Source organism: Falco punctatus, assembly GCF_963210335.1.
Source record: "Falco punctatus genome assembly, chromosome: 4".
NCBI lineage: Eukaryota > Metazoa > Chordata > Aves > Falconiformes > Falconidae > Falco > Falco punctatus.
The window spans coordinates 96,887,633-96,908,723 of NC_137583.1; the positions used below are offsets into that span (position 1 = coordinate 96,887,633).

A 21,091-nucleotide genomic window follows, 5' to 3' on the forward strand; every position below is an offset into this window, starting at 1 on the left:
ACAAAGAGAGAAAAAAAAAAAGAAGAAAAAAAAAAAGCAGCAATCTATGAAGTATAGGGATCACCTTCCTAAAAAGGTTATTAGAAAGAATGCAAGTGAATGTTACAGCTATTGTCAAAACTAGCTCGAGGCTACTGAACTGTGAGAAAGAACTCTTTGGTTTCACAATTTCATTTGGTTTTGTCCTACTTAGCATACACTGTTTATGTGTATTTCTGATTCAGCAGAAACACTACCAGAACTTTCATATAAGTTATCAACTTGTGTAATTGGCGCAATTATTCTGATATCTAATTGACAAAGCAGCTGAAGTACTGTTAATGTGTAGCCTTCTGCTGGCATTCAGATCGATATTGACACAGTGCCAAGATTCGTACTACTTTTCTACACTAACCTAAAAATAGTTGCCATGCTTCAGTGAAAACCTGACTTTTATTTTAAACTTTTCACATCTGCTAGCCCCATGTTATCCCTAATTTTAACTAAGATGACTAAATATTCCAGTCTGTTGTCAAAATAAGCAAGCATTAAGCTAATGGTCCTTCTGATTTGTAGGAACACTGACATTCCCTATACTAAAAGGTCTAGTGTTAACTGGTCAAAATTAATTCCTTCCTTACCTTTCTTGAATTTTAAACTATGCAGCTATGAAGAGTTAAGAGGGAAATAACAACCTAAACGGGACTAACCCCTGTAACAGAGAGCAATTCAAGTATAAGCATTAATTGAATAAGATATCTGAACATACAAAAATAATTAAAAAATGACGTTATTTCATCCTTTTCTTATCAGCTGTCAAGTGCAATGAAGGAGCTGCCCAGTATAAGAATCTGCACAGTGATAAGGCTTATCAGGTAAAATTTCTGAGATTCTACCTGTGCAGTTACAGCAACAATTCAGCGCTTCTTTGCAGATTCTATGTCTGCTGAGTTTGGACTGCTACAAGTATCTAATCAGGAATGTCAAAACAAGACTATGAAGGAAAACTCCATACCTGGAGTTTGGCAAGTGGAAAATATTTACTTATGTTGTGAAATGCTTTATAAATATTTTGTTTATTGTTTTTCAGTCTGTAAGTTTTCCTAAGTTTAGAACATGAGATAAATCCACTTTATTCAACTGACTTTTAAAATACTGTATCTTCTCTGATGTGGCGTAAATGTGTGATGGAATACTAAGGTGAAGTAGGACATGTCATTAAGTCACATCATCATCACTTCACCAATACAACACCATCCACAGCCTCATTCACTGACATTTACTCCTCCTTATAGCAACAGCTACATCCTGAAACCTTTGCAAACCCAATCCAACATGATTCTACATAGAAGTGTACTGTAATCCCACACACATTCTATCCATTCTATCCATATTTTTATTCCACCTCACATTTTAGTTTTCAAGGCTGTTTTGCTTAGGTTCAAAACATGTAGGCTAGAATGAGGAAGGAGCAGAAGGCAAAGTGCAGGAGAAGAAAGAGAAGGAGCATGAATAAGCCTTCATGCAAAGGAAGAAGAGAAAAGTTATGACACCACAGGGATACAGTCCTTCGTGAGGCTGTGTGCTCCCTCACCCCCACCCAGAACTCACTACAGAAAGCCTACACACATTACACACATACGAACATACCCATAAAGTGATTCTGCTGCCTTAAAACACCGTGCATTGTGCCTTCTAGCACAGAAGCTAGCAACTGTGCCTTCTTCCTGCGTCTATCACTGTAACCATCACTGCAAAGCAATGAGGCATCAGACAAGTTGTAACTGAAAACAGGGATCATACCAAGACCCTTTCCAAACATGTCATGCCTGTCCCTGCTCACTCCCCCTTATACGCCTTGTCATCTTCCTTTCACAAACATCACGATGGACCTCTCCCCCGCCACATGCTGCATACACGTACTGTATCACATCCCCACACAGGCTCCCCACAAAGCAAACCTCAACCACCCTTCCTTCTTTGCTGCACCCTCCACACACATACATTCCATGACACACCATCTCTACATACAGATGCAACAAACCTCGTGCTCACCACACACACAATCACAAATCTGTTATAAAGGCATCTGTGCATACATGTTAAGCCATTACAGCTATGCATACTTACACATATAAGGAACTGCCACTCTATAGATACAAAATACCATATCCTGTATCTGCTACGCACATATAAAAGTACAGATAATTCTTGCCACACCCATAGCATACATGCCTATAAAAATATCCACGTATTATGCCACACCCAATACTCACTATATATATACAGACCCAAGCCCATACCAGACAACAGTATGCAGACACAACTACATACATACGATGCAGTGTCCCCGTACACAACGTCACACCTCCACTACAACACGAAAACACACACACACCCGAAGCCCAAACCATAGCAGACACACACGCACACTGACACAGAGGCATAACGTCCCACCATACATCTGCCACAGACACAGCCCGCGGGCCACACCCCGGCTTAGCGCCCTGCATCAGCACCCCCGGCACCCCCTCCCCATGACACCACCACCCCCGTTCCGTGCCCCGGCACACACGTTGGCTTCCTCCCCACTTTACCGAGGGGACAGACACGCTTCTGTCACGCCCCAGCCGCTTTCCACACCCAGAGATACACACCATCGCTCCTGCGCTACACAGGGGACGACACCCCCCCGCCCCGCCACACCTTAACCCGCTCTGCACTCAGGGAGGCTCCAACCAACGGCTGCCCCGGCGTTACGCAGGGGGGCGAGGCACCCTCGCACCTCACCCCGACAGGAGGGCACACCCTCTCCCCGCCAGTGCTATGCCGAGGGACAGCGCAGCCCCACCTGCCCTGGGCAGAGGCAGGCACACTCGCTCCGACACCGTTACCGCGGGGCACCCCCCGCACACGCAGCCCCGCCGCGGGCCGTACGCCCAGCACCGCACCCGCACCGCACGGTGCGCGCCCGCCCGCCCGTGCCCCGCATACCCCCGCCCGCCAAGAGCAGGCGTTACGCCCGCCCCGGCCGCCACCCTCCCCTCAGGGTGAGGGGCCCGCCCGCCGCGCGGCCCCGCGGCCGCCCCTCACGGCCCGGGCAGCACTCGCGCCCCGCGGCGGCGCCGCCCGCCGCGCCACCTGCCCGCCCCGCCTCGCCTCGCCGCCGCTCCCCGCCCCGGGCCCCGGGCCGCCGGGCCAGCCCCCTAACGCCCGACGGCGGCGGCGGGGGGCGGCGGGGCGGGCCGGGCCGGGCCGCAGGCTCACCATGGCAGAGGCGCCGCGGCGAGGCCGGTTGTCCTGGCGACGAGGAGCCCCGAAGAGGGCGCCAGGTGCAACGCCTGCGCGCGCCGCCACCGCCGCTGCCGCCGCCAGAGCCGGGGCGGGGCGGGGCCGCCGCCGCCCCACGTGACCGGCACCGCCCCTGCGCGGTGGGGCCGCCCCGCCCCGCCCCCGCGGCCGCCGGCCCCCGCCCCCCGCCTCAGGTGGCGCCGCGAGCGGCGGGCGGCGGCATGGCTGGCGAGCGCCCGCGGGGGCTGCCGGCGGCGGGGCGGGCAGCCGGCCTCGGCCAGGCCGGCCTGGCGGGAGTCCCGGCTCGGTGCCGGAGGGCTGGGCTACCGCTCGGGCCCGGCCCCTCCCGCGGCTCCCGCGGCCGCCGTTCCCGCCGAGAGGCAGGCGCCGGGAGCCTCACCCGCCGGGCCGCGGCCTCCGGAGGCGTCTGCGGGCTCGTGGGCGCGCAGAGGCCGGTGCGGCTGCCAGGCAGCGCCCGTCCCAGCCGCGGGCACTCCCCGGGGCCTGCCGGTGCTGCTGGCACAGGGTAGCTGCCCCTGCGCCTCCGGGTTTCCCGCCTGGCGTGTGGGGCGACATGACTGCTGGTGACATGTTTAATCCAGGGTGCTGCCTTGTAAACTGGAGGGGCTGCGGCCAGCGCGGCCGGTCGCTCCTGTTGCAGCCACAAGTGTAGATAACTGGGGGTGATAACATCCTAGATCGCTACGGAAAAATCCACGGAAGCTTGTCTGTCAGAACGCCAAACACTTCGAAGCGATGGGTGCTGTCAGTAAGAGCGTGCCTGCCTGCTGCGAACACACCCTGTGTGAAACCACTGTCCAAGCCAAATCCAGTATTGGTAATAGCACGCTTACAGGTTACATCTGTTCAGCAGTCACAATACCACAGGGAAAACAAGAGATGGGAAAAACTGGGGAGAAAAAACTACCCCAGCAGGTACTGTTTTCTCTTGATTCAGTCCTTCACATTTCTAAGAAACACAAGTGGCCGTTGTAGGGTAACAGGAGTTCACTATTTGGAACTGGCTGTGTTCATTCCTTTAAGGAATGAAACATTCTGGTTTGATTAACAGTAAAAAATAGTTTCTTACGAAAGTGTCCTTTCTCAGAACCCGCACGGAAATAGTTGGTACATGCACATACCGTTTGCTGGCACATATCTCGATCTACTGTCTTACACTCTCCAGATTTTGGAGAATGACCCGGTTCATACAGTTGATCTGGTTTGTATAGCAGGGAAGAAAGCCTCAGAAATGTGAAATATGTATAAACAATTCAGACATGTTCAGCTGAGTTGCAGAAGGCGCAGACTAGCAGTTTCTAAATTTTATTGGTTCGCATAAAAAAAAAAAATATAAAAAGAGGATCGTCCCATGACTTTTTTTTTAGTTCAGTGCAAATCTTTGGACTGTATAATAAAGATAGTGACAGATTTTCCTATCACTACAATAAAAAGAAAGAAATTCAAGGAGCTAGAATCAGTTCAAGTTGCAGCAACCTGAAGGAAAAAAAAAAATATATCTGACTTTGCAAAAAGAAGGGAGATTGCAAAATAATAACCGTGTTCCGTGAAGAGGGGTTCAGGATAACTAGTCCAGTTGGGATCTGTTTGTGCAAGGGAGGCAAGACAGGAGGCAAGTGTGCAAATAGACTATCCATGGCCTAATCAGCTTTCATCTGATTGAAAACTGTCAGAAGGCATGGAACATTACAGAACGGATATGAATCAGTATTTTATCTATAAAAAGACTATAGGAAAGAAAGCGCCTTGTTTCATCCCCCAAGAAAGAGAAGAGAGACATATATTTGCCACCTGGGTATTTGTTTAGGATGTGAAAGGGCGAAATCCGTATCTTTGGATCTGCACCAGCTAATGATTTATAGTGCCACACTACTGACTTTCTGGACTCCTCTTTGTCTATGTTGTGGTATCACTTGAAAATTCAAGAAAAGCATACTCGACACACCTCCACACACCCTCTCTACAATGGCTTGAGTTTTGTCAAATAAGCAATTAGATGAGAATTCATCTAATGAGACTTCAGAAATGTGTGTACAGGAGCATCTACGTCCTGGTCTGTCTTCTCCATTTCTTGTCTGTGGAATGTCTTAGTATATACATCTGAAGTCCTAAGAGAATATATCCATGTTTAGTGTCCCATTTTCAACCAATCCACAGCAATATTGTGTGATGAAAAAATTTTCATCTGAAAATTCCCAGCTGGTTCTAATTTTAGCATTCTTTTAAAATCATCAAGTTTTTAGGTAATGCCTGTGCACTGGTCAATTTAGAATGACCAATTATGTAAGTTATTACTGACGTCTTTTTATATTTTGTAAGCTGCAGAGCTGTGTTCAACAGCTTGGCCTTTTAACTTGCCTATCTGAAGTTCCTCCTAATTGTTCAGACTCTCATTGAATGCTGACACAGTTCCCTTCTTACGTACCTTTTTACCAAACTTAAAAGAAATGAAAAATAGTTTAAATGCTTGTCAGAAAAAATAAACAAGTGGCACCCATGAGAGGGGTGAGTTAGCAGCGTGATTCTGGAGCTCTTTGCTCTTGCTAAACAGCAGCTTTGGAGCCTCTGGGCCATTAGGCCCAACAGCCTAGAAAAGACTTTTGGGTTCCAGAAAGCCATCACAGAGACTGAGTAGTCCAGTCTTGTGAAAGGAGTTTTGTTTCTGGATTCCACCCAGTCATGCTTTCCCCAACTTTGCTCTATAGCCAGTGAAGATTTCCCCTCTGTGTGTTGTTACCAAATGATGCCAGGCTGCAGTAAATGAACCTTTTCAGCACAGGAGGACACTTGCCATGCAGTAGCTTCCTCTACAGAGGTCCTCTGATTGTTGGACTCCTTTGAATCTAGAAGTGAGTCAGTATTCTTACCAGTGGGCATTGTGCTTATAAATCCACATGTATGTTTTTCTAGGAATTTTCCTCGCTGGCTGAAGGCATTTGGTTTGAAACAAGCTAACTGTTAGACCTTTCCTTCCCTCTTCCCCATCCTCCTTTATGTAAGTCAAATGAAAGTACATCCCAGAGAACAGGCGAAATAAATTTGAGATGCTACAGTTCCCAGCTGTTTGTTACAGCTCTTGCTTCCACAGCACAGCAGAGGCTTGTGAAGCTTAGCTGGTGGTGCTTCAAGCTAACTTGCACCAAGACCGATGAAGAGCTTACTTAAGATTGTGTTAACACAACTCAGCTGTGAAGGACTTTGACTACAAGTGTGAAGCAAATGGTTGTAGGTGGTTAACTTGTAAAATTACTACATTGGATCTGAAGGAGATCATCTTCCCTTAAGTTAAATGATTGTGACAAGAAGGTTCACACCTGTTAATTGCCATTATGAGAAAAAAAATGGTTGAGGGAGTGTATATCTTTTCTAGGATGCTTTTTTAGTATGCACTACGTGGTTCACATTAGAGCATAAATAGGTGAATTTTGATGTCTGACACGGCTTTTCATGTACTGCCATAAGAATTGATAGGACAAGATTTCCCAAAACGTTTTTCTTTCCTGAGCATGGCACCAGTACATGCTAGCTTTGTGCCAGGATTTATACTTCTGTGGTGCTGTTGCTTTTTCAAAAGTTGTTTTTATATCGCTGCTAGTGCACATACCGTTGGCTGGGAATATCCTGCCCTACCCAGATAATCTGTGGAGGTCCAAACCAGCGACCTGACAAAGTGACACCATGCATCCTCAGCCACCTCATTCCTGGATAGGATCGTGAGAAGCATGTGACTTGCTGGCAGGGAGCGCAGCGATTCAGAGGGACCATGGCAAATTGCAGAAATATGCTGATGGGAGTCTCAGGACACTTAGCAAAGGCAAGTGCAAAGTCCTGCATCTGGGATACAGTAACCCTCCTGCAACAGCCTGGGGGCTGGCTAGAATGCAGCTCTGAAGAAAAGGAGCTGGGAGTCCTGGTGGACGATGAGCTGAACATGAGTCAGAAGTGTGCCCTGATAGCAACAAAAACTGCATTAGCAAGGGAGTGGCTCGGAGACTGAGGGAGATGATTATACCCGTCTATTCAGCACCTGTGATACAGCATCTGCAGTACCGTGAGCAGTTCTGGGTCCTGATCATCGGAGAGATGTTGACAAAATGGAGAGAGTCCAGTGGAGGAGCACTGCAGTGTCTGAGGGCTGCAGCATGTGCCAAGCAAGGAGAGACCAGTTGTTCATTTAGACAAAACGACCAAGTGGGATCTGACTGCAGTCTTCTACTACCTAAAAGGGGGGTTGTAGAGAAGGTGAAGCCAGTCTCTCCGTGAAGATGTGTTGTGGAAGACTGAGAGACGGTAGTCAGCTGCAACAAGGGAAATTCCAGTTGGATATAAGGGGAAGACTCATGGCCATGAGAGTGGCTGAGGACTAGAACAGTGCTCAGAGGAACAGTGGTGTCTTCACTGTTGGAGATTTCCAAAACATGGCCACACAAGGCCATGCGTAACCTGCTTGTAGTTGAAGTTAGCTCTGCTTTGAACAGAAAGTCAGTTTGGGTGACCTTTGGAAGTCGCTTGCAGCTTGTATTATTCTGTCAATTGTAAGGTGTAAAATTGGTTGGAGAAGATACATACATGGGTAATTTCAAATGAAGCCACAGGTGGTGCGGGAGAAGAATTGGCCTCCTTCAAGTTCAGAAAGAGGAAATATATGCAAGTCTGGAGATGTCTAAGCAGTCAGGTATACACAGAATGTCATGTCTGTGCAGTCAGCCCAGTGTTTTCCAAAAGTCACCAGCTTCAGTGCATATGCAGGTCTGTGGGTATGTCCCAGGTCATCTTAATGCATGGCAGCCTGCTTGTAGGCCCTGTGCAACGGCTCTGATCAAGCTGCCATACATCAGGAAATCCCATACAAATAAGGAAGTCTTCTGAATGTCAGCCAGACGATACTTCCATTCAGAGAAAGATGTGTGGCAGCTTTATGTTTAAGACATTCCCGTAACACCTGTTTTTCCTAGTTTTGAGAGGTCAAGGTTGGTCCTTCCTTTATTTCAGAAAAATTCAGAGGTGCTTTTAAACTCATTCTGTGTTAATGAATCTTTGCAGCAAAGAATTACTTTATACAAAGAACAAGGATTCGACCACATAACGTCTATAAACTTTACCATGGTCACTCAAATAATAATGAGTTGGGAATGTTTGACAGTTGTTATCTGTGTGTGACACTTTGAGAAGCCGTGCCGTGGCACCAGTCCTGTAAGTGCGTATGTGATTGGTTATCCTCACGTGCTGAAGTAGTTCAGTAAGCACAAAACCAGAGAGCTGCTGTAGAAGTTCCTCCGCATCCAGCTCCAGAATGTTCTCTGTATGTACTTGTTCTAACATGGTACATTTAAAGTGCATTTCAAAGCACGCTTTCATTTGCCATGCAGAAGGACCTCTGCTCATGTGTTTTTAATCAAATTTCTAGTTTAAGTAAGAAGTGTTGAAATTTCTATCACATTTGCCTTTAGAAGATAATTGCTTGGGAAAACTAGTCTGATAAAAACTTGGGAAGTTGACTTACATTCCTGACAAGGACATGGTACGTGAGTTTAACTGCTATTGCATATGTCTATCAACAGTACACAGATACAGACTAACTTTGCATGCAGTACAGACTTGTGGTAGCAGTTTGACCGCATACAGCTTTCCCAGTAGCCTAGTATATTTGGCTGAGAGCTATGTTCAAAAAACTGAAGTCAAAATTAGAGGAATAAAAAGTCACTGTAGTAAGATTTGTGTGGTTGCAAATAAAAATAAAACTTAGGTTCACAAGTAGAGCAGTATTTTATTGTACGCCCTAATCTTCTGTCTGTGTCAAAATAAATGTCAATAAAACTTACTGTCTAATACTTCGTTGAATCAGTTCCCATTTATTGCATTCTTTTGAAACATATTAGGATGATAGAAGCAGTGAGTGATGAGATAGGATACCCTTTACAAAGTACAGTAAAATCCTTTGCTCATACACTGTGCTGCTGTGCTTTTTGCTTTTTCTGTTTAATCTACAGACATCTGTAAGCCACTCACTAAAAGATACACATGTTAACTCATTATAAAATATAGTATTTTATGTTCACATATAAAAACATGTGAAGATATTTTGCAGACTTCTCCTTGAGCTTTGTGTGTTGGGGGAACGTATGTATATTTGTTTGCATAAAAGTACCAGACAAAAATTTTTCATTTGTTGCACTCAAATTACTGTTAAAATTTCGTAGACCTAATCTGAGTTTAAATTGATTGTGTGGTAGCATCCAACAATTCTGCAGTTTGAAAATGATGTTTGATAAACCTGTTCTACGCTGTACATTGTGTCTTGGAGTTTTCTAGTATTAGTTTGCAACTGTGAAATAAAAGCCTTTTAATGTATTTAGTTCTTGGTCAAGTAAACCAAAAATCATTACATCTGTGTCATCTTAGCAGGTAGAAACCTGAGTGGTGTTTTACTGAATGAAAGCAGAGAAGATAAATACTAGAATTTTAGATGGAGAATGAAAATGATTGTGGTCAAACAACTTGGCAGCATGTCTTCTCTCTCTGAACTTGGAATACATGCTGTTGCTTTAACAGAACAGGTATTTCATGCCTCTGCCATTTCCGTTATCATATATTTCTTATTTGTGATTTCTTATATGTAAAAATGTGCCTGATTCTTTGAAAAAGCAAACAGCATGAAACATTGGACTTTGCAGAGAGGTCTTTCTCACCTGGGTCACCAACAAAAGGTTGGAGAACAGTAGGGACAGAGAGATAGCATAGATACCTATTTTGTAGTTTTCTGGTTCCTTTAGAATCATTGCTCCTTTCAGGGATGATTCCTTCTCAAATTATCACTTTGAACTGGATGCCTGAGGCTTTTGTCTTGCTTTGTTTGTATTCGGTTGCTTCAATGAACCCTTTGGACACAGCTGAGATTTAGGCATCTAAATTAGCTGCTTAAATTAGAAGAACTGATTCCCTTTATAATAATCTGTGAGAAGAATCCACCTGATCCCCATTGATTGCATAGGGAACCTGAAATTAGATGCCTCAAGATGCAAACAAGGTTATGTGGATGAAGTGAAGCATAAATATTGTTATCAGGATGTTCTTCTTTAGTGTTTAGTGTATGGGCCCCTGAGTGGGACTACTGATAGTGCTGCTGCAGAAACTGCAGGTGGGAGTTACAGATGTGATGCCCACATAGAAATGAAGGGAAATTTTGCTTTTCGTCGATTCTTCTGAATGGCACATTTCCATTGAAGACCTCGGTGTACCTTTGTCACTGGCACGTTTAGTTCTCAAATTATCTAGTGAAGCACTTTGTTTCCAAATGCCCCTGGACAGTTTTTGTTTCTATTCTAAATCCAGGTAAACTGAAGCATGGAGACAGCATGGCCCATGCACAGCTGATCAGAGGTAACACGACAAGCAGAAAGCAGGAGTTTACAGAACATGGTATACACCTGTAGTGTGACATATGGGTTGCCTGAATGTCCTCCCAAAATTAAATGAATATTTGCAACCTAAGCTCCAATCCTCCAGACTTGCAGTACTAGGTAAAATACTTGCTACTTTGATTTCACAAGGACTATTAATGGTAGCAAGCACTGCTTTGGATAGCAAGTGTTTGCAGATGGATCCCTAAATTGCTTTCTATGGAATAAAAATGAGAACAAGAATTTTGAGGGAGGTTGAAACAACTGCTAAACCTATTACTAATGGTTGATTGGAAATACTGTAGCATATCCAAAAAAGTGTGCAATAACATAGAAAAACATGCAAAAACAAGGCCAAGACCATATTTCTGAAAAATTTCCATAATCTCTGCATTTTTATGTAGGAAATATATTTTAAATATTGAATACATGAGATCTAAAAATAACTTTCAGTTTGGTTTACACTAAATGGTGACAAAATCCTAATGGCAACCCTTCAACTATCTGTTCTAATAAGCATGTTAGTGAAGAGAATAATAAATGATGAAGGGTGAATCATACTTATTTCAGATTGGATGTGTTATGAAGACAATATATGGATCAATACAGAATATATTTTTGTGTCCTGTCATTACCGGAAAAATAAAGGTGCACCAAAAAAAACCCCTTTAACAGCTTCTTTCCTTGACAGTCACAAAACTAAATTAATCTCCACTGCAATTCTACTGACATCAATGAAATTAGTTCAAGAATTTATACTGTGAATTTCACTTATATTTTTTTCTTTTAATTATACTTTATATGCAAAACAGAGACAGCCAAGCAATCCCAAGGGACTTTTAGAAGTTATCAGCGAAATGCTATCCGCTTTCATAGAGATTATCCGTTGCAATAAATACTTCTTTGGTACATGTATTATGATGCTCTTTTTATTTTCTGGACGACAAGCTCTTTGCAGGAATAAAGATTTTCCAATTACAACAAATGCACATGCAGTGTACCTCGAATAGAGTAAATCTTTCAAAGACACAGAATGGGAAAATTAATTAGGCTAGGGGGAAAGTCCCAATTTCATTAAGTTCATTGGGAAGATGACACTATAAGTGGATCAAAATTTGGTGTGGTTTAAGATTTCCTTGGAAGTCTGTGAACATTTTGCCTTCAGCACTAAGTGGTGTAAAAGCACGTACCTGGTGCGTGGAGAGGCCCTGGTCACTTGAATAGCTGCTGTTGGTCCCATCTAACATTGCAGTGATGTCCCATGACTGGGAGGAGACAAACAGAAGTCCTCTGGGTTGTTTCTTGAAGAGCCCGAGCATCACCTGCCAATAGGGGAAGCATATTTATAAGTGGCATGCATGGACAACGTGGATGTTAGGTGCCGGGTCTCACATTCTCGTGGCTAGCTAATTCAAATGCAATGCCTCCCTTGTTACATTGATTAATGTATTATCAAAGATCACTTGTTGGAATGTGCCTTAACCTCCTACATTGTTCATCTATGGGAATATTACCAAGCCTGTGTATTGTTTGCATCCATTGTGTATGTTTTCTGCAGCAGGGTGACTGGCCTTGTGGCATTTTCTCTTCCTGCTGGTCACGGTCTGGCTAACACCAAAGGCAGAAACCAGTCAGAAACCGAGCGGGCTTAGGATCTCTGAAACTGGGGAGATAAGTCAGAATTTGGAAGAGAGTGGGGATGGATGAAAAACAAATGCTGTACAGAGTAATGGTGACAGCTGGGTGAAGCAATAGCAAGTTTCAAGCAGAAAGAGTTTTGTCACTGTTTAAAGTGTGAGATTAATGCTAAGCTATTACCACCAATAACGTCTATTGTGTCTTTATGGAGTATACTCTACTGTTCTGAGAAAAAGTATCAATCCTGAAGTGATGGCAAACAAGCTAATCTTATGCGAAGAAGGTAGAGAAAGCTTTTTACATACCAGTTAAATTACGTTGCTTGCAAACACTCCTTTTATAACATTCTGCAGCATTATCTCTTCCTGATGTTTTCTCTCTGATTTTACATGTTTGCACCCGAGTCATCTGTGGCCATCCTCCTGCTGTATTCCTGGCATTCACCGATTACCGCAGCAGTACAGGATTGAGGTGTGGATTCGGGAGATAGGATGCTGGAAGAAAAAAAACAAATGGGAACACCAGAAGTCTCTACATTTCTCAGGAGTCAGCCCTATAGAGCTTACCGGTTGGGAAGATAGCCGTGGTTTTAGACTAGCCTTAAAATCTTTCAGACTGCAACACAGTATGCATCTGGGTGCAGAATGTCAGACAGGGTAAAACCAACACAGAAGAGGTAACTGAAGTTGCGTTTTCCAGCAGCTGTTCATCTGAACAGCACACATAATCATTTACAATTACAGAATCACAGAATAATTCAGCTTGGAGGGGATATCAGGCAGTCATCCTGTCTGACTCGCTGCTCAGAGCAGGACTGGCTGTGAGATCAGAGCAGGTGGCTCGGGGCTTTAGCCAGTTTGATCTTGAAAACCTCCATGGATGGAGACAGCGCAGTCTTTCTGGGCAACCTGTTCTGCTGCCTGGTCGTTGTAATAGAGAAAAAGGTTTTTCTAATATCCAGTAAAAACCTCTATTCTTTCAACTCATGTCTGCTTTCTCTTGTCCCCCCATCACGCACCACTGTGTGAAGAGCCTGGCTCCATCACAACAGCCTCCCAGCCGGCACTGGCAGGCTTCTATTAGGTCCACCCAAAATCTTCCCTTCTCCAGACTGAAAAAGCTGTGGTCCCTCAGCCTCTCCCCCCAGGACAAGCATTCCAGCCCTTCCTAACCAGCCTGGTAGCCCTTCACTGAGCTCACTCCATTTTATCTTGTACTGGGGATCCAAGACTGTATGCAGTATTCCAGATGTGGTCGAATGAGTACTGAGTAGACAGAGATAGTACTTTGGCACTGCTGGCTGTGCTCCTGTTAATACAGTCCAGAATGCAGTTGGCCTTCTTTGCTGCCAGGGTTGGTGTTCCGTGCTGCTGGCTGATGACCCCCAGCACCACCAGAGTCTTTTCCAGAGAGCTGTGCCCCAGCCAAGGGGATGCCACTTTGTTCTGGCTTTACCTTTCTACTCACCTCTTCTGTTGATATCGTCCTGGAGCCTGAAGGTTCCACCTGGCCTGCAGATGGATGCAAGAAAGAGAGTTTCTTCTCAGAAGGGATAAGATAGTCTAGGGATGCAGATATTGCCAGATGAGCTGCAGCCTTCGTAGAATGGATGCCACAGAAGTTACGTGCGTTGTATGTGTTGCGTCGACAAGCAAGGTGTCTGCGCTCCCTTTGTAAGGAATGATGAGAGAGGCAAGCTCCTTGTTCAGTGAGGCAGGAGTGAGGCAGTGACTGTGTTAATCACTTTGCTCCCATCATTTGCTCTTTCTCAGCTGAGGAAAAGTCTGAGAATCTTAATTCCACACCCTCATTGCATGCTGTGAAATCTGAAAACGCTAATGAACAAACATTATCAGTTCCAGTTGCTTTATCAGTCTTTATTTCTGTAGACACATTTCGTTTTCTTTGCTTGTCTTTTTACCCTTTCCAGATGAGAATGATACTTGACAGCAAGAATGACCACTCCATGCCATAGAAATTAATTAGAAAATGATACTGAGAAGCAAGACGTTTGCGTGAGCATATTTGTAGAGGATTAAGCTTCGAGTGGGTGGAATGTGCCTGTTGCAAAGGTTCTGTGGTAAAATTTACTGGAGCATAACATTGGGGATTTGAAAGACACGGATAAGCCAAACCAACATATGTGTTTGTACTGTTTAGAGTGGCATTTACAACACAGGGTGGTAAACCATCCTCATTTCAAAACAAACCAATTCTCCAGGCGCTGTGCATAACATCAGGAAGCTGAAGCCTATGCTCAGAAAAAGGCCAGAAGAGAAACAAGTACAGTTTGAGGGACAACACAGCACTGCACTAGGGTCATGATGGCAGGAGGTGATGGGAGAGGAAAAGCTGCAAGAAAGTCAATGTAATTAAAAATCAGAGAAAGAAGAGCAGTGCAATTGCCTTTAGATCATGTTAAAATTTTTCACCTACTAAAAATGTAGTAAAAAGGCATTTTCTGTCAATTGTATAGCACTCAAAGAATAAGTCGGCTCTGGACTGGCACTTAACCCAGTCTGATGTCAGGATGCGTCACACTTTAGCACAAACCAAGTGTGGTCAGAATCAGGTGTAGCTATAATACATTTAATTGAATTTCACCAATTTAGGCTGACATAATTTGGAATGACACATTGGCATCACAGTAACTGTTTAATTGCAGTGTTAATAAAAAATTCTCTAGTCATTCAGTGTGCCACAGCTTTATGCCACACATTAATATTCTTAGAGATGCTATTACATTGAACAGTCGTTAATTTCCCTGTAGTCTGAAATAATAAGATAGTCCAAACTTCTGCTACAAATTATACATTAAATTACCTAAACCTGTCATTCAAACACCTTTTTAAACTTCTACAAACCCAACATCTGTATCCAAGCAGTGCCCAGTTGAGGGGCATGTGTACTTTCCCATAAAGTGGAGTGTGTAGCATCTGTGCATGGACATTTAGGCTAAAAGTTTTAAGAGGAGAAATTGCAAAAGGAGATACTGAGACCTCTGAAGTTTGGAAACAAGGCTAGTAGGTAATTGTGTAAGTACTGGCTTCTGAGTCAGTCTTCTGACTCCTGTATGTTGTTGGAAAATGGTTTATTGCTGGTGTTTCAATAGCCACGAATTGTAGTTAATTCCACAGTGCAACAGAACATACATGCACACAAAGGGAGTTTATTTTGCAATGATAAATCAAGTGAACAGCTACTTCATACTGGTAATTATGTGGCACTGTAAGCCTGGGAATATAAAATGTTGACTTCCTAGCAACATTACTTTCTTTCAGAACCACTGTTTTCTCTCTTTCTTTCACTCCTCCTAATCTCCCAAATTGATTTTTTAATGACACAGCTTATGTGCGTGTAATGCTTTTCATCCAGAAAATGCCAAAGTACCATACAGACTCTGTATTGTATTAGTGAAGCCTCACAACACATGCATTTTTCTGTATTAGCACTCTCTAGAAAGAAAATTACCCTGTATACATGACAAAGTATGTCAAGAAGATGACAGCATGTATATTCACATATGATATAAACTGTTAGATTGAGAGTAAAGGTTAATGTAGAACCTTCAATACCGTCTGTATTAATTTTCCTTGTAATAGTTCAAGTATTTTAATGGACTGTTAGTTGAGGTTTCATGATTTGTAGAATAATCAGTAGATACTCCAGGCTTCTCTAAGTTCTGGAAGAGAATGAAGTAGGAAACATAAAAGGTACTATAAAAAACTGAAAAATGTAATTCTGAATTTGATCTCACCATACCAATCAGATTTTCATTTCCATTTTGCTTCTTTTGTTTTGTAATAAATAGAGGTCTACAACTCTCCTCCTTTTGCTGTAATGGGGGAAAAGCACAGATGTTTTGATAATTGTTTTGTAAGTGTAATTAATATTGAGTACATTTTGTTTTGCATTGAACATCAAAACATTGTAGTATTTTAAAAGCATATGGTATTACATATAGGTAAGGCTTACATTTGAGGTAAGTGTTACCTATATTTTCTTATAATTAGTTATGAACCCTGCCCTTGAGAAGTCCTCTGGGATATAAACCAGCTGAACTTTGCAGCTATTTATTGTCTCTATGGGGGTTTAAATAAAAACTCTGCATAACAGTCTCCCAATTTGAGAGAATTTCAGTTCTAACTTTGACCCTAGCATTTCAGCAAGGTCTAAACTAGGCTGATTATCTATATGCATAATTGCATTATTAAAAATGCAGCTCTAGATCCTTGTAATGATGTGAAACACTTCCTTCTTCACTTGAATCTGAAATAAGAGAGCTTCTTGTGGAAACTCTGCTTTGATAAGAACCACCGAATAGACCTACCTTTACCAAAACTGTGGGGACCTGAAAATACTGCAGCTCTGCAACTTCCATTTCAGCATACACCAGAAAAATGGTGCACGCTGTATCTCAGTTTTCCTCTTTGAAAGGATTTCTGAGCTCTGGGTCTGTCTGTGCATCACACCCGATGGTTCTTGCGTACCTCTTGTGTCTCTCTGTGCCGTCGTGTGCCTGTGAGTATTGGTCATTGAGCGAATAACACATTTGCACATGCTCATTGAGGCACATCATAGATTTAAATAGGATCTTAACAACAGCCCCGTCGTGCTGGAATGAATTTTCCCAGCAATGTCCATTGCTAGGCAAAACTCTGAACTCCTTATCCATAGTGGCAGTCTTACTGACACAAATACAAGGTCAGACATTACTCCCCCATGAGCAGAAGCACTCAGCGGTATAAATTGAAATTCCCTGTCACAAGTGTGACAAGTCAACCTACTGGGCTGTTCTCTGCCTTGTGGTTTTGATTATTTGCTCAAAACTCTGGTGACCTTTGCAAGGGTAAGAAGGTGCTCTACCATGACACAATAGCAAGCCATCACCATCATCCTGCTTAGTGGTTTGTCTGGAAATTGCTTGCAGTTCAGAAAAGCTTTTCTTTTAATTTAGTGCATATGTGAAATAAATTATACTATGGAATGGTGCTGTCAAATATTTATTTAGTATCTCAGTACTTGAACTCAATTGCCAATCAGATAAAATTAGTTTTGAATTCTTTTATACTGACATCATTTTCCTAACTTACAATTTAACTCTCAGACACAGAAATAATGAATGTTTGCATTGGCCTGTTGTGAATAGCAGCAATGTTTAGGAATTTTAATGTACAGTTTAGTGTTTTCATAATGTCACTGTGAATCAGTGCTTGATTTTAGTTAGAGACAACTTTGTCCTTAAACTACTTACTTCGTGTATTTTCCTATTTTCTAATTCAGCCTGAGTGTTAACGTTGGCTCCTTTTAGGTGATTTGCATAGAGTTTCAAAGGCATAGGATTTCCCAAGACATTACTAAGCAGCAACAGTGGCTGCAAAGCCAAGTGTATATTGCTGGGTCAACAAGATTGGCTTTTAACAATCAAACAAAACATAATTGAGAATAATGACTAGTATTTTGAGAATTGTTTCACTGTATGTGTTACTGTGCCAACACCTTTCCACATAATCCTGATGATTATCTGTCATAAAAACAGCACAGTAACTTGTTTATGAAGGTTTATGAAAATAAGGCCTGCTCTAAAATGCATTGAAGTCAGTGCAGCTAGTTTAAAAATAGCTTTTCTTCTCTGATATTTGCTTTGTAGAGGATGGTAAGTTGTTGTGTTAACGCTTTAAGCACTTAGCTGAAAATTTGGTACAGAATTAAATTAACTCTGTAGCATATAGAAGTAGCATCTTATTTGGATTCATTTTATGGTGCTAGAGGGTGGTCAAAATCCAAAACCTAAACCCAGACAAAAATGAATCTATATGTGTTTTCTGAATTAGCTTGCTGAAATGTAGTAAATCCTGAAGCACATAAGAGCTCTAATAACATTGCATTCCCATTGTGTATTTACCTTTTTTCGTTGTGTTTTGTGTGACTGAGAATTTTGTCACTCAGTTTTCAGTCAGAGACTAGGACATATTTGAAGAAGCTTTGCATGGCCAATGTGAAAAAAAAAAAAAAAAAAGAAAGAAACCCGTGCACGGAATTGTGGGGAACAATGCATTTTCAGTCTCCAGTTTTTCAGGGTTCTGGTTGGATTTTGTCCTTAAAGTCTTGTCTGTGTGGCTGCGTTACCGATGCAGTAGGTAGTGAGGGATCACCAGAGCAGCCAGGTTCATGGGAGCGCTGGTGAGAATGTTGCTGAAGCCATTTGTGGCGAACTAGAAACACAGGAAGGGGAAAATGGCCCTGCCCCTTGGCTGCCAGGGAAAAAAGAGCATCTCCCTGTATGTATGCCAGCTGCCAAGGGTAAAACTTGAAGAATTAGGTTGATCAGGCAGCTTGGGGAAAAAAAGGTTACTTTCTTGAGCATCGTCATTTCTTAGGAAGAGGCATCACAACAAATCTGTAATTGTAGTGGTTCCTTTACTCTTTATTGATTAAAAGCCCTGTATTTTTATAAGGATTGCATCTGTTTAACTGGGCCATACGAGCTTTTTACTAGCAGTTATAATGGAATTAGATATAACCATATACAGTCTAACTTGGTAATAGAGTCCAGCTTCTGTGGGGCCATTTACATCTGTGATCATATAGAACAGTCCGTTACGGGATTATACAAGAACAGAGTGAGCTCAGGCTGAAGAAATCCCAAAGTGTACTTTTGTACTCAGAATTTCTCAATCATAACCAAGTATGCGGCTTTTTTTCCCCGTCATATATACACAACCAGACCATAGAAAGTATCGCTTCCACCATTTACGGTGAAGAAGGCCAAGAAAAAAAAGCTGAGGAATCGAGGATCTGAAACTGTGGTGTGTGGATGGACTGCAGAGCCTTTTCTTGTGGTTCATTGAAAAAAACTTTTTAGAACTACAACACGGTAGATTAAGCTACTGGTAGCGGAACGGAACGGGGTCTATGAGTAGATATTTTCCTTACAAAGTGGTCTGCTGACTGAAAATCTGGAGCACCATCAGAGTTCAACTAATTGAGCCAGACAGCTTGTTAGACTGTCTTATAAAAGCTGGATGTCTGGCTAGATAGCTTTTGGCACTTTGAAGAATAGAGAGGCAGATTTATGAACTGGACAAATGAGCATTACAGTCAGGATTTTTTCTAACAGTTTGGCTGTATCTCTGAGACCCTTTGACTTTCAAAAAGATGCTGCTTCAAAAGTCAGTTTCTGCCAGCTCCTAAATGCTCATTCAGCCTTGGATATTACTGCTGATTTTAAGCATCTTCCTGTGCAGTTCACAAAAGAGCCAGGATGAGTTTAGACCCTGTTTTATCCCTGTTTACCCAGTAACATGAATACTTCAAAATGGCAAGAAGGTTCAGGAAGGGGACAGGTGTGCCTTTGTGTAGAGGAGGAACAGGCTGATGTTAACATCAGAAGGAGCTTGATGCGCTTCTGGAAAGGTGAACCTGAACCTACATTTTCCTGGCATTGCTGGGACTTCAGAAACATTCAGCTTCCTCATGACATACGTACATCCATAGTGGGCACGCATCTCTGTGATGTGCCCATAACACTCTGGCATGAGGTTCAGTTTGGGCAGGAATTGCTGAATCCCTTCCATGTCTCACTTGCAGCAATTAAGCCCTAACTCAGCGTGTCCTGAGCTACACTGTCAATTAGCCTCCATATCCTCGCCACCAGCAAACAGCCAGCAGCAGTGCTGCCAAGGTTTCTGCACTTGTTTCTGCCTCTTCAGCATTGAACGTCATTCCAGTTCAGATCCATCAAACTATCCACCGCAGAAGCTGAAACACCGTGGGCAGAGGAATACACAAAATCAGACTTTCTTGGAAAAACCCCAGTCGCTATAATTGTAAATAGCTGCTTTTCTTCTTTGTATGCTATTTCCTTTATGGATCCCACAATTTCTGATTTCCGAGCTTTAGATTGTCTTAGAGTGGAATAGATGGATTCATGCCTGAAAATGATTGAAAAATAAGGTAGTAGCTGCACAGAGGGGAGCATGTCATGTGGTATTTCCAGTACAACTTGTGTTAATGAAACCAGAAACACTGTGATACCTACCAGGGTGCCGGTCACCTTAGCTACACAAACAGAGGGAAACAACTGAGAACAGGGAACACTGTTGCACTTCTGTAATTTTTTTATGCTGCTGCTCCTTCTCCTAACAGAACAAAGTAGAAAATGCAAAGCTGATGAGAGTTAAATGCTTTTTCATCTGTCACAAAGATTGTGACATCAAGTTTGGAGACGTTTCTTGTTTAAGCCGAGCCATTACTGAGATGTCGTTAAGGCTATTAAAAGCAAAGCAAAGCAGAGGAAACCACATACCTCCAGACCCAAGAGGAAGATGATGCTGTGGCTTAGCATGTTCCCTTCTCACCCCTGGGAAACTGAGGACAGATGATGCTCACCACTTGCATGCTTTGTCACGCTACCGCTCATTCTTGTCACTATTTGCTATCCTTGCTTACAAGAGGACATGTAGCCTGGTGGACAAGCACTAGAAAGAAATGAAGCAGAAGATTGTGTTGGCTTCAGAGCCAGACTGGGAGCCCATCCTCATCTGGGAACCGAGAAAGGAGGGAGCACAGCAGTTGTGAGATTCCTGTATTCCCTGTTTCAATCGCTGCTGGTTCTTTTTACCAGTTCTCAGGGTGCACACTGCTGTTTTGCTAGTTTGCAGGCGATAGATTTTAACAGTCAGCCTTTAAAAATCCTGCACTAATAGGTAAGAGTAGAAGAGGAAGCAAACATATGGAGGAAGCTCAGACCAACTTTTGGC

General features: G+C 43.1%; 1 protein-coding gene across 2 annotated transcripts in view; it reads right to left on the reverse strand.

The window, feature by feature from the left end:
* Positions 1-10,465, reverse strand: part of FBXL2 (F-box and leucine rich repeat protein 2) — a 63,330-nt gene extending 52,865 nt beyond the window's left edge. For both annotated transcript variants that reach the window (XM_080385912.1, XM_080385911.1), the window contains exon 1: positions 3,247-10,465. In XM_080385912.1, coding sequence (XP_080242038.1) covers positions 3,247-3,249 — 3 coding nt within the window. In that variant the 5' untranslated portion in view covers positions 3,250-10,465. The remainder of the gene's footprint in view (positions 1-3,246) is intronic.
* Between the last annotated feature and the right edge of the window lie 10,626 nt (positions 10,466-21,091).